At 49.8% G+C, this 12,491-nt stretch overlaps 3 protein-coding genes across 3 annotated transcripts; 2 read left to right on the forward strand and 1 right to left on the reverse strand.

Moving 5' to 3' along the window:
- Positions 1–132: 132 nt before the first annotated feature.
- On the forward strand, positions 133–9,465 carry AFUA_2G16420 (FMP27 family protein; the record flags this gene model as incomplete). The annotated part of the gene is made up of 4 exons (XM_077804235.1): positions 133–5,195; positions 5,247–9,194; positions 9,257–9,354; positions 9,411–9,465. The coding sequence occupies exons 1-4, from the start codon at positions 594–596 to the stop codon at positions 9,463–9,465; spliced, it is 8,703 nt and encodes a 2,900-aa protein (XP_077660395.1). The 5' UTR covers positions 133–593.
- Positions 9,466–10,444: 979 nt separating this feature from the next.
- AFUA_2G16430 (uncharacterized protein) lies at positions 10,445–11,478 on the reverse strand (the record flags this gene model as incomplete). The annotated part of the gene is made up of 4 exons (XM_750886.2): positions 11,392–11,478; positions 11,272–11,333; positions 10,774–11,211; positions 10,445–10,711 (listed from the first exon to the last, which is right to left on the reverse strand). The coding sequence occupies exons 3-4, from the start codon at positions 11,107–11,109 to the stop codon at positions 10,445–10,447; spliced, it is 603 nt and encodes a 200-aa protein (XP_755979.1). The 5' UTR covers positions 11,110–11,211; positions 11,272–11,333; positions 11,392–11,478.
- Positions 11,479–11,531: 53 nt separating this feature from the next.
- On the forward strand, positions 11,532–12,143 carry AFUA_2G16440 (uncharacterized protein; the record flags this gene model as incomplete). The annotated part of the gene is made up of 2 exons (XM_750887.1): positions 11,532–11,696; positions 11,973–12,143. The coding sequence occupies 2 exons, from the start codon at positions 11,532–11,534 to the stop codon at positions 12,141–12,143; spliced, it is 336 nt and encodes a 111-aa protein (XP_755980.1).
- Between the last annotated feature and the right edge of the window lie 348 nt (positions 12,144–12,491).

Raw genomic sequence — 12,491 nt, forward strand, 5'->3', positions numbered from 1 at the left:
CGAGACAGCCGATCCGCCACAGAGCCAAATACTCCGTATTCGGTATTCCATAGTTAGTTTAGTTCTGACCAAGTGGGCGGGCTTTCCGCTTCCAGATTATTGTTCCCCCCCCCGTTTGCCCGCAACCACCGTTTGGCAGGCCTGTTTGTTGCTGACATTATTATTCTAGACAGTTAACTAGTGACAGATGATGGATCTATGGTTCAGCCGCTCCGGTTCTATCTATCACCTTACAATCCCTCCTTACCATCATTCAATATCCATCACATTCTGAATCTGTTCATTCTTGTTTGAAGCATGCCTGGCTTACCGCTGTCGAGGCTCTCTTCGGACACTTTGCAGGCCAGTGCGCAATTCTGGTCTTACTGAGACCTGTTCCTCGCCGACTCCGAACGCTTGTGAAGAATTAATTGCACGTATCGAGGGTCATTCCTCAGGGCAAGAATATTTCTAGCCTAGTGAGGGCGGCGACTTTTTTTTATATTATATCTGTCTCAAACTATTCGCAGAATCGGCTAGTATCTCGATGATCTGTGCCGTCAATCCCCTGTTCTTGTTCGACGGATCGGTCTCCCTACTAGTCGCGAGACGCGATGACGCTCTTTAATCCGACGACCGTCCTCGTGGGTTTCCTCCTCCTCTACCTTTCCTCGTTCCTTATCTTCGCCATCGTTCGAATCGCAACGGGAGTTTCTATTCAGCGAATCGGCTATTTTTCCCTCCGCCGCATTGCCTATGTTCCAAGAGAAGGGATACAAGTCGAACTTCGTGGCTTGGGATTATCTCTACATCCTCCGTCCTTCGCGCAACCGACATGGCTGAGTCTTCGCTTGACGGAACTGAAAGTGACCGTGAATCCTTCGGCTTTGGGCAAGGGGCGTAATAGCGACACAGCAAAGGCGGATGTGCCTGAGCCTCAAAGCTCTTCGGACGTGGCGGATACTTCGCAGGATGGAGGGGAGAGCAGCCCAGCACGAGCTCGGCGGAGCAAGACGTGGAAGACACTCACACGGATGAAAGAGCAGGTCAAGAGACTACACAGAAAGATACATTGGCTCAAATTGGTGGACGTCGTTGCAGTGAATACAACGATCAACTTCCTCGAAGCTGGCCAATTCCAGATAGGATCGCTCTCGTTGGCGGTGGACACCAGGCGGAAGATGGTGGACCGGGCAAAGGTGTTTCGCCGAAAAAAGGATGAGTCTGGTGAACTATGCCCTGCCGAATGGATCATGAACGTGCAAAATGTCCTTCTCGCGGTCGATGGCAACGAGCCGGCTGAGGTTCTGGATCATGTTCAGGTCAATATCCACGGACTCCTCCATAGTGACCGCGACGGACTCAGAGATACCTCTATTGCACTGAAAATCGGAAGACTCCATATTCCATATGACGAATTGGCAACTGTCTCGCAACGGATTAAGCAGTTCCGGCGGTCGAGGAAGGATCTGGTCGTCAATGACACGGACGACGAGATATCGTTTGCCGACTTTGTCGAGGAGTTGGACAGACCCGGCAGTCGTGACGATGTGATTGTGCAAAGGGTAGCTGATTCGAAAGAATTTGCAAGCTCCCTGCTACGTGGCATTCGGGAAATTCAACTGGCTTTGAGTTTTTTCAGACTGTCTCGCATTGTCCAGCCGTCTTCTGCGGGACAGAAATCGGTGTACTTGAACGTCATATCCCATGAAATCGGTGTTGACCTGCATCGCATGGACCAAAGGAGTCCCGCACATCGCATGTATTTTCAGCGGGACGACGTCGCACATCAGGCTCTTCTGGCCGCGATATCTCTCTCAGTAAGCTTGGATGACAGCTCGGGTGAGACGGACAACATCGTATACATCCCTATGGCTACTACAACAATCAAGACTACGCTTCCTTCCAAAACCGTTGGCTCTTTCGATAATCATAATGCGGAGGAGCGCAACACAAATATCCTCTTTGCCAATTTTGTCGTTACCTCGCCCTCTCTCGATCTAGAACCACACCATCTTGACCGACTTCTCGGTCTGGTTCAAACCCGAGCATCCTCCTCGCGTGGAAAGAAGCGCGACAATCATCGACTGATTTCGCGGCTGCTCCCAAAAGCCAATATTAAGCTGTCCGTGCATGAGCCTGTCGTTCGACTCGTCCTCCCCATCAATAAAGAATCAGCCGGCTCTGATGATGACTATAACCTTCTAATCTCCTCCATCTCCGCTATAGCTCTTGATATAGACTCTTCGCACTCGTCAGAAGGTGGAGTACATTATTCTCTCTCGTCAGTTTATCGGGTAGCAGATCACAAGCTGTACTATCAGACCCCAACAGGGGTCAAGCACAATCTGCTGACCACAGAGACCCTGGAACTCAAGGTCCTCCTCAACGCGTCGCCAGAGGTGTGCGTGATCGCTACGGGGACACTGAACACATGTTCCGTCCACATGGTCAATGGTGAGGTCAATCGCGGCATCCGCCAGGTCGTTGAGCAGTTGCGAGCCCAGATGCAGAACAGGAGGAGGGCCTCGATGGGACACCAAGAAAGGAAACCGAGCATACTAAGGCGCATTCCGCCATGGTTACTCAATTTTCAGTTTGAGGCCACGGGTCTCAGTTTAGAAATCGCTGGAGTGGACAGTACAGTCTCAAAGCTTTCCCGAGGAGTTTCACTACAGCTGCAATCATGGACTGCAGAATACAGAGCCCAAAAAGCCGAACCCACTCACATCAGCCTTGTACGGCGACGCACCCCAAGTCACTCCACCATCGGTGACGAATCGCCGTTTCGATTTCCTCCAACATCGCCACCCAGACAAATTCAACATGGTGCTGCGGATGGGAGACGGCTGGCTTTTCACGCCCGTGGCTTCGAAGGCTTTGTGATTGAATCTGAAGACTACTTGGAGCCTGAGCCGTTTTTCTCACTTCCCCGATTTGAGGTTGCACTGAGCACCCAAAGTGACCGTCTTGGTCCTATCTTCCATATCAACTCGGTCCTGAAGGGTGTCTATTTGCAGTATTCACTCTATCGCTATTACTGTCTTGGAGTGGCGGTGTCGGTTATCCAGGATGCATTCATTCAACACCCTACAGAAGCACCAACCCAGCCACCGTTCGAATGGCACCCCAAGGATTCTGCAAGCTCTCCCTCTGTTCCACGGCCACCGCTCCAAAGGAGTGAGCTCATAACGGTCGATATCAGAGCTACAGTCGTTCAAATCAAAACTTTCCTACCTGCCGACCCTCCAATGCTGCTACAGATATATGGCTTGGCGGCGGGGTCTCACCGTCTGTCATCTCCCTACGTAAAGGCGCAGCTGATTCGCTTACATGCCGAAGCTCCCAAGCTCAAGGGTGTTTGGGCCAGAATTATTAGCATGAATAACGTCAAGGCTGACCTGCGTAAGTTCAAACTAAAGCAGGGCTCTAATCTAGTTGAGGAGAAGTCAATAGACGTCTGGGCCGATTTTATCCGCATAGGTGTCCCACATCACATGATAATGCACCGTGTCTTCGACAACTGGGTCAACACTGCTAAAGCTCTTAAGCAGCTCCATCATCGCTTCAAGAACCGTTCATCAGAATTCATTTCGGCAAGGGATCCAGAAGCCCCAAAGAAGGTTCCACGGATCTCGCTGCGGAGTAAAGCTCTATTATTCGAGCTAGAAGATGATGCTTTCGAGTGGAAACTAGGTTGCATCTATCGGACAGGTCTACTTGAGCAGCGACAACGTTTAGCGCGAGAGGAGGCGTTCGAGCTCAAGGTTCAAAAGATCAGGGAGTCAGGACAGCGACGGGCCCCATCCAGGTTGAGAACAAGGTCCAGCCATCGGACACTTCGCAGCGAACGGACAAGCCATGACACGAAGAGGAGCAAAAGTGCTGATCCGAAGCCCCGCGGCCATGCTACCGAGACAAAGGGTGGACGAGGGAGGAGATTCCGGTATGATACGGAGGGCTCGGCTTGCCTGTCTACCGATTCCAAAATCTCGGAGGAAAAGGCTTGGCTCCGTCTCCAAGAACACAATGCTCGATCGTGGAAACAGAAGATTGATGCGGCTTTTCGCTTTCAAGGCAGCTCTATCAAGGAGATTCGGAACCTCTTCTCTGGAGCCGATGAGCCGCCTGATGATGCCACTGTAACCGAGAAAATTCTCGCCATTCCAAACAGGCCTGGTATCATGTCAGCCTTGATAACTGACCTCAGTCTAGTCATAGACAAACCGTCTTTCCCTATTGAAGAGTTCCCGTCGTTTCTCCATAGGCTTGGAAAGGGAATCCCTCTATCCACACAATACGCTTTGCTCATTCCAATGAGCTTCCACCTGAACATGGGCGAGTCTCGAGTCAACCTGAGAGACTACCCCTTGGACTTGTTGCATATACCTGCCTTACGACCGGGCCAGTCTCCCAGACTCTCAAGTTGGTCGCTACGAACGGATTTCGTTATAGCCGAAGAATACCGCGACTACAGGTCGTCGAGAAAGGTACAGCTCGAACTCGTTCCATCAACCGAACTTTCGGATGGAACCACGAGTCCTCCCTTCTTGATTGATGTGTGGCGTTCTGTGTCCCCTGTCAAGACTTACTCCGACCCTACCATCGAAATCAATACTAGTCTTCCGACAAGCATCTCCTGGGGTATGTCATATCAGCCTGTGATTCAGGACATGATGAAAATCATAGAAGGCTTCACCAAGACTGAGATAGATCCCTCTGAAAGAGTTGGGTTCTGGGACAAGATCCGATTAAGTTTCCACTCGCGCATACGAGTTCTATGGAAGGAGGACGGTGACGTTCACCTGCGCCTTAAAGGCTCTAGGGATCCATATGTGGTAACTGGCTTCGGAGGCGGCTTCGTCATGTGCTGGAAGAAAGACGTAAAATGGGAAATTCACACCAGCGACGATCCGAAGGAATTCATGAGTGTTACAAGTGGGGAATATGTGCTGGCGATCCCAGACTACAGTAACGAGGCTCGATACGCACAAGAGGCCACCGCGCACGACTTGGAGAGCACTTCTTCTTCAAGCGACTTCAAGAACGCAACACTTTTCAAGAAGGTTGTGATGAAATTGTCAGGCGACGTCCGATTAGTTGCTGGCTTGGTCTTTGAACGTAACATAGACGGGGACAAGCGGTCCTTTGAGTTCAAACCGCATTACGATGTGGTCCTTCGAAATCCGGAGTTTATCGACCCAGAGGAGAGAAAGGTACATACAATTAATATTTCGGTGATTTTTCTGTCTAACCTTTCATCACAGGACTACGACGCCTATCGTGGGTTCCGCAGCAACCACATCCACTTGTCCATCTCAGTCGTTGCCCCTGTGAGCAGGAACTGGGATGTCGATCATCTTCAGCCCTCAGCAAGCTACAACGCCGTTCACTTGAGTCCGCGGTTCTTCACGCACTTTTTCAACTGGTGGTCTCTATTCTCGGGTGTGATGTCTCTCCCAGTCCGCCAGGGCCCTCTTTGGCCTGGTATCACCAAAACCAGCAAGAAGTTCAATCGCCACCTTGCTACTGTCAAGTACAAACTGCTCCTCGCGCCTCTATTTGTGGCTCACATCTACAAGCACAAGGATCGTGAGGATTATGCGGAAGATGTGGTCACGGCAACAGGGCTGAAGGTTCGTCTGGACAGTTTGAAGCTAGATGTCCATCAGCGGCGGGAGCAAATCAAGACGGTAGCAAAGGGTCGCCTGAAGCAAACAAAGACAAGCGCCATGCGGATCAACCAAGGCCAACTGGATCTGCAGGCGGCCGATTTCAGAGCCGTATCTGTTAGTATTGAAGGAACGAATCTCGATGACATACAGAAGAACCGGGACGATATCATATCTTCCTTCCAGCAGCCAGTCCCCTCGGTTGATTTATCACGATTCACTATCCCAGACCAGAATCTTGATTGGGTTGATATGGATGACTTTGTTGAGCTTGATTGGATATTGCCTCAAGAGTCCAACCCCAAAACACATATTCTTCCTCTTGCGTTCACCCCACGTTTTACCTACTTTCGCCAGACTGACCATGGAGATATAACGCCGGATCAAACAGGGTACAGCCCATTCGGGCATGAGCCCACTCACGACTGCGTTATGTCCGAGAGTAACGAACCTCGTCGGGTACAAATGGAACTGATTAGGGATCGCCTCGCCACTGTTGAAGCACAAATACGGAACTTCGATCGTCGGATTGGGGAGCAGGAACTTCGTATGGCAAAGGATGTCGACCATCATTCCGACCTTAAAAAGGAGCACGATGACTTTATCAGACAGGCTGAATCGCTTGCTCGGAGACGTGCCTTCCTTGTGACTGGGCTTCGTCGCCTTGAAGCGCAACTTTCACGTGAAGAGAAAACCCCAATGGACAAGAAGCCTGAAAATTTCGCGAGTGATAGCTCGTTCCGTCTTGGTGCTGACTCCGATTCAACGAACGATGGCAAGGAAGCGGATCTCGACGGCTTGTACTCGTCGCACAACGATGAATACGCTAGCGACTTCAACAACCGCTTCTTGATTCACAACATGCAGTTGAAGTGGAATAACTCACTCCGCAACATTATACTGCGCTACATTCATCAAGTGAGCCAAAGACGAGGTTTCGTGTACTACATGTCCCGCAGAGCCGTCAAATTCATTCTTGATATTGTCGAAGAACAGAACAAAAACAACCAAAGACGTTCCAAAATGTTCAAGGACTCGTCGAGACGGCCATCGAATGCCGACACAGACGAAGATAGTGTGGAGGATCGTATCGAACAACTTCTGAACGATACCAAACGCTTTGTCAGTGCTGAGGAACAGGAAAGCGTTGATTCGGTTACCCAGACCCAGCCAGATTCTGACAGCTCTAGTGAGAATATCTCGCCTGAGTTCACTCCACAGAATAGTTACTACTTACGGTTGATTGCGCCGCAGATCCAGCTTCAGAGCGCGAAAAACCAGAAGTCAGTCTTGTTGGTGGCCGCGAGTGGAATGCAACTAAAGGTGATTTCAATCATGGACAAAGAACGTGTTTCAGACGATGTCAGCGGTTTGGTACAGCGCCGCTTCTCTCTTGACATGGATGGTGCTCAGTTCTTCGTTGCAACTCAGAAGAATCTGATGAATCACTTGCAATTCTATGCCGGTAATAAGTATGGCAACGCTCCGGGATCGGCATGGCCACCTTGGGTAACGCTCGAAGCCATGTTTGATTTTGAGTTGAATCCTTTCGGCTTCTCGCGAATTATTCAGAAGACTTCCGCCAGCTTGAGATATGACAAATACAACAACCTGCGTCTGAAGTACAATGAGGAAGTGGCAAAAGGGCAATCCAAGCACGTCGGTCCAGATGGTCAAGAGACTAGGATGGATCATATTAGTGTTGACTTTCCTCACTTTCGCGCCATTTGTGACTCGGCTGAATATTACTCAATGTACATCATCGTGCTGGATCTCCTTCTCTATAGCGAACCGTTGGAGAAGGTCAGAAACGAACGTCTGGAACGCATACTTCTCACTTCGGATTTCAGCGACCTGAGAGGTGCTCCGGAGATGGTGTTCAAGCTGCAGTCCCGCATCCGTCAGCTAGAGGAGATCAAAGAGCATTTCCAGATCAACGCTCAGAACCTGGACAAGCATGGCTGGGAAGACCGGCTGGTGCTGGAAAAGGATCTGGCTCAATGCGAAGACGAGTTATTCTTCTTGATGAAAGCCATCACGACATCTCAAAGACGGATCGAACCAACGACGTCTGGAGCAAATGGAATTCTGAGATGGAAGATCTCTGCATCCGAGGTAGTCTGGCATCTTATGATGGACCAGTGTCAGCCTTTGGTCGAGTTCCAGCTACGGAATGCCGAGTATGATCGCACGGACAATAGTGATGGGTCGAATCACAATCTCGTGGCAGTTGAACGGATATACGGCTTGAACCTTCTACCGGACGCCATCTACCCTCAAATCATCGTGCCGTATCTTGACCAAGCCAAGAACCTGGACGAACCCGATGAGAATATGATTAGGGTCAAATGGCACATGTTGGAAGCTGTTGGCGGTATTCCCGTCCTCGATGACTTCGAGGTGTCGCTTTTCCCGCTCAAGATACAACTGGAGCGCGAGCTTGGTCAAAGGGTGTTTGAGTATATCTTTCCGAATGTTCGCTCCAATGGGTTCGATGGCGGTTTCTCACCTTTCATGATCAAGAACATGAAACCTTTGGATGTCTCGGAATCGGAAGAAGACAATGATAGCCCATCTCCACCTCCAAGCGCGCAAGGCGCCAGCGACATCTCAACCGAGGACCTTTCAGGGCCCAAAGGACCCGGCGCTATTGAGCTCAGATTGCAACCCACGCGTTCGCTGGCAGACGAAACGAGACCTCGTTCGCGTCACAGTTCGTATAACCTTAAGGGTCTTGGCATGACGGCGATACACAAGAAAGAGCAGCAAGGGAGCAATCGTCTGGGAGTATCGCAATCAGACCGCCCAGCAACGAGTGCTAGTTCATTAAGCAAGAAGAAGTCAGTTGAAAGCATGCGAATGCTCTCCAGACAGCCTACAGACAAGTCAATTGCCAATGGCTCGACTGCCAACGTCGGGGAAGATAAAGGCAAGAAATTTACCCTGATACCGAACAAGAGCGGTAAATCCAAGGAAGCACAAGACGATCTATCGCAGATGATGTCTCGCGCATCTTCTTATATGACCCTTGCTCACGTGAAGGTGAACGATGTCGTACTTTGTTTGAGTTACAAAGGCAAAGGGGAGCACAACCTCGAGGACATCCATGACTTTGTCTTCCGACTTCCTGTTCTAGAATACCGGAACAAGACATGGTCCAATTTGGATTTGGCTCTGCGACTGAAGAAGGATGTCATCAAGGCTTTGATATCTCACGCACCCGCGATACTTGGCAACAAGTTTTCTCATCATCGACCTTCAAAGCAACAACTGAAACGCTACCGCGAGGTTGCCAGTCCATCTCAGCTACTTCAGAACCAGGACAGTGCATCAAATGCCCCGTCGGGCAAAACCCAGAGCCTAGCGAGTTATGACTCGAACAGCGAACATTCAGGGTCGACGTCTCAACGCTCAGTTCACTCAGGAACCTCCCCACTTGCGCGATCACAATCCTTAGGCTCAAGTATGCTTAGCATCCAGGATCAAGGCATACCATTTGACTCGCGCTCTGCGAGTGAAGTGGATGTCGATGCTCGCTGGGAGGTATGTCTCTACACAATGTCGTACAAATTTAGAGAACGGTTAAAAGCTAACCACCACCTTAGCAATCTCGTAGGATTGTCAATCCTCCCAACCGACCACTAACGTCGGGCCAAGCAATCGCAAGGGCTGAGACGAAGATTTGGGATGGGCCCGATGAGAGGTATATACCAAGAAGTTCAGCATCATGGAGGACTCGTCGTTAATTGATCAATGCAGTCACAAAATGACCATCCGAAGCTTTGGACGGAAATTGCTGCCATCGCGAAAGTAACGGCCTATCAAAAGTTCAGCTCGCTCAACAGGCCAGCCACGAAGTTGTGCGACGTTCTCCATTACAACCACTTTCTCACCTTTCACCACCTGCCATTTTCCTCACCCACAATAGCCTCCTTTTTAGTTGCCAATCTCGTTTCAATATCCGGGAATCATGCAAAATACCTTGTGCCACGATTAGTCTCTGTGCAGTGGATTGTATTTGGGAGTCAGATACCCAATCCATTTTCTGTTCTTACCCCGAAAGGTAAAGCTTGATATATCGGGTTTGTGTACCTGTCATTTCTCCCTGTCTAATTCTAATTTCCCCGACATTTATTCGATCCGAATACCCTGCGGCGAGCGTTTTGTTCTGCCTTTCAGCGCTGTATAGTTCTACTCTTCCTTACCCTGTTTGCTTCTGATTTTTTGGAATGGGAATACGGCGATGGAAAGGGATTAGATCGAGTTGGTTGCATTTCCTGATGGCGTGGAGATTACTTCTAGTACATAGTTGAGGCGCCCTGTTGGGAGTACCTTACTCGGTTTTGGATACCAAAGATGGATAGATGGAAATAGGAATAGCATCTTGTTTTTTGCCCCCTTTCAAAGACAGCTTCTCACAGTTATCTCTGTGGAGGTGACAGACGTGATGTTACTACTAAGACAGTGTGATGTTGAGAAAGACATTGAGACTGAAGCATAGACAGCTTTTGATACAATCGTAGAAATACAAGAAAGAAGAATGAAAAGGAAATCATACCGAAACAACCGCTGGGGTATCTATACACATCACACATCTTGCCATAGCTTCTGCTTGTGTTTGAATAATGGAAGACGCTCTCCGATGTTCCCGTGCCCGTAAATTAAGAAGCTCCATCCCAACGCCAGATGCATTCATTCATAATAGCACAAAGGACCGTTTGAGACTTGTTAATCTGCGTTGGAATTTGATTTATTTAAAGAGAATGTATTTAAAGAGAATGTAGACAGGACGATCACACGTTCGAGTGGCCGTCAGACGGAGTCGTCGGCGACGACTGCTTTTCCCGCACCCAGGGCAAGAAACTCGGGAGGTGGCCCTGGACTGATTCGAGACGGGTCGGGGCCGACGGGGCACCGACGACATCGGTGTACGTGGGCACGTCTCCTTGCCCGCGATTCTCCCTCCAGGCTTTCTTTTCACGGCGAAGGTCGCTTTGCACCCACGGGATGGTGATGAGGGTCCAGACGCCGGCCCAAGCGAAGGGGAGTGACCAGCCCAGCTATTCGAATGTTAGTGGTTTGCTCTCTGTTGATTTGCGGGATATGAGAATGGGGGACGTACAGTGTAGGCGACGGGTCTGGAGGTCGTGAAGATTATGGCGGTAATGGCAGCTGCACAGACGATTGAGCCTCCTGCCCAGAACATGTTCATTTCGAAGAGCATGCGCCGGAAGTATGGGCTCGAAAGGTATCGGGTGCGCAGTGCGTAGCGGTAGATCTGACCGCCGCCTCCGTCGACGGCGATGACGTCTTCGATGAGGACGTAGAGGGCTGTGGGCATCACGGAGCCCTTTGGTGTGGAGGATATCCGGAAGGGGGCCTTGAATCCACAGACGCGGAGCAAATCGAGGGTTAGGTAGACGCCACCGAAGTAGAACATTACGGTGGGAAGGACCATTGCGACGAGGCGTACTGTTCAATTCGCGGTTCATCAGCAATGCGGCGGGTCGTTGGATGGATAAAGCTCAACATACCATATGGTTCATGAGGCACCGTACCACTGGAAAGATTGGTTAGCATGGTCACTCCAAGGACAGCTTAGCAGACTTGCACTACTTACACAATGAGCTCAACTGCCAGTATCAACCAGACGATTGTGAAATTGATATGGAAGAAATCCAGCTACCTCGAATGTCAGCACCCGTTATCACGTAATTGGGGTGTCTTTTTCTTAGCCTACCCATGATTTCCTTGCGTTCAATGGTCTCGACTTGGAGTCTTTTCGAATCAAGTGATAGAGACGGTAAAAGTATTCGAAGACCGAGACACCCCCGAGGGATGCAGTGACGATGGAGAAGACTATTTGTCCCATTTGGTAATATGAGCAGTCTGTCCAAGTCCCATATCTCCTACAACGAGAGCGGATACGTACCCAAATTGTGCGACAGATCCGTGGCGTACCAGAGGGTCCAGTACAGCACCAGAGGTTGGGCCAATGTATCGACCACAAAAATCGTCCAAAAGATCGCGATAGATTTCTTTCTCGTACGCAGTGAATAAGGGAGTGGTGGAGGGTCTTGAGGCACCGTGGTAGAGGCCCCTTCTTCCATCAGTCCAGAGTGGCGGCTTATCGATGATGGCGATGCTTTCGGAGATAAGAGTGGTTAGATGGTGCAATTCATGGCAAGGCACTGATGAGGGCGCGCTGGGAAGTAATGGTGAGGAACAACGGAATAAAGATCGTGGCAAGTCAAACTGAAAAGAGGCGACTTGAAAGCGTTATTATCATGAATTAATGATTATTATAATTATTTTCATCAGAGACGGATGCGCCCGGAACTGACGGCTTTGAATAAGTTTGAGGTTTCTTTTGATAGACGGACATGGCTTCCTCAGGCCGCCAACTGCGTGGTGCCTGACGTAATAGGCGGCGCGGCGGATGATGTCATCCGATCGCTGTCGTCAACTCACGAGCTGTCATTTTTCTGGTAGTTGTCGTGGTCTTTAAATATTATCGTGTTATTGCATTTCTGATTTGGCCGGCAATCAAAGCACATTGGAAACAGGGTTCGTGTGTCGGGTGATGTATTTATTGCCTAGCGTCCATGTTCTGGTTTACTGACTGAATAATAGTCTAGCAGTCACACATGCTCTCACTAGTATTGTAGGCTCGTGTGTTCGATGGCAGTATCAATTGTCAATTATCAGGACAGCTTATGTAGGGCTATGGGTCTATGAGCAAGCAAACAATTGCCTTGTTTATCTCTCTTAGGAACCGAACCTAGGGATAGATTGAATCACTTCACTATGCAACTCTACAAAGCATATCGCGGTTGAGAA

This window comes from Aspergillus fumigatus, chromosome 2, assembly GCF_000002655.1.
Source record: "Aspergillus fumigatus Af293 chromosome 2, whole genome shotgun sequence".
Taxonomy (NCBI): domain Eukaryota; kingdom Fungi; phylum Ascomycota; class Eurotiomycetes; order Eurotiales; family Aspergillaceae; genus Aspergillus; species Aspergillus fumigatus.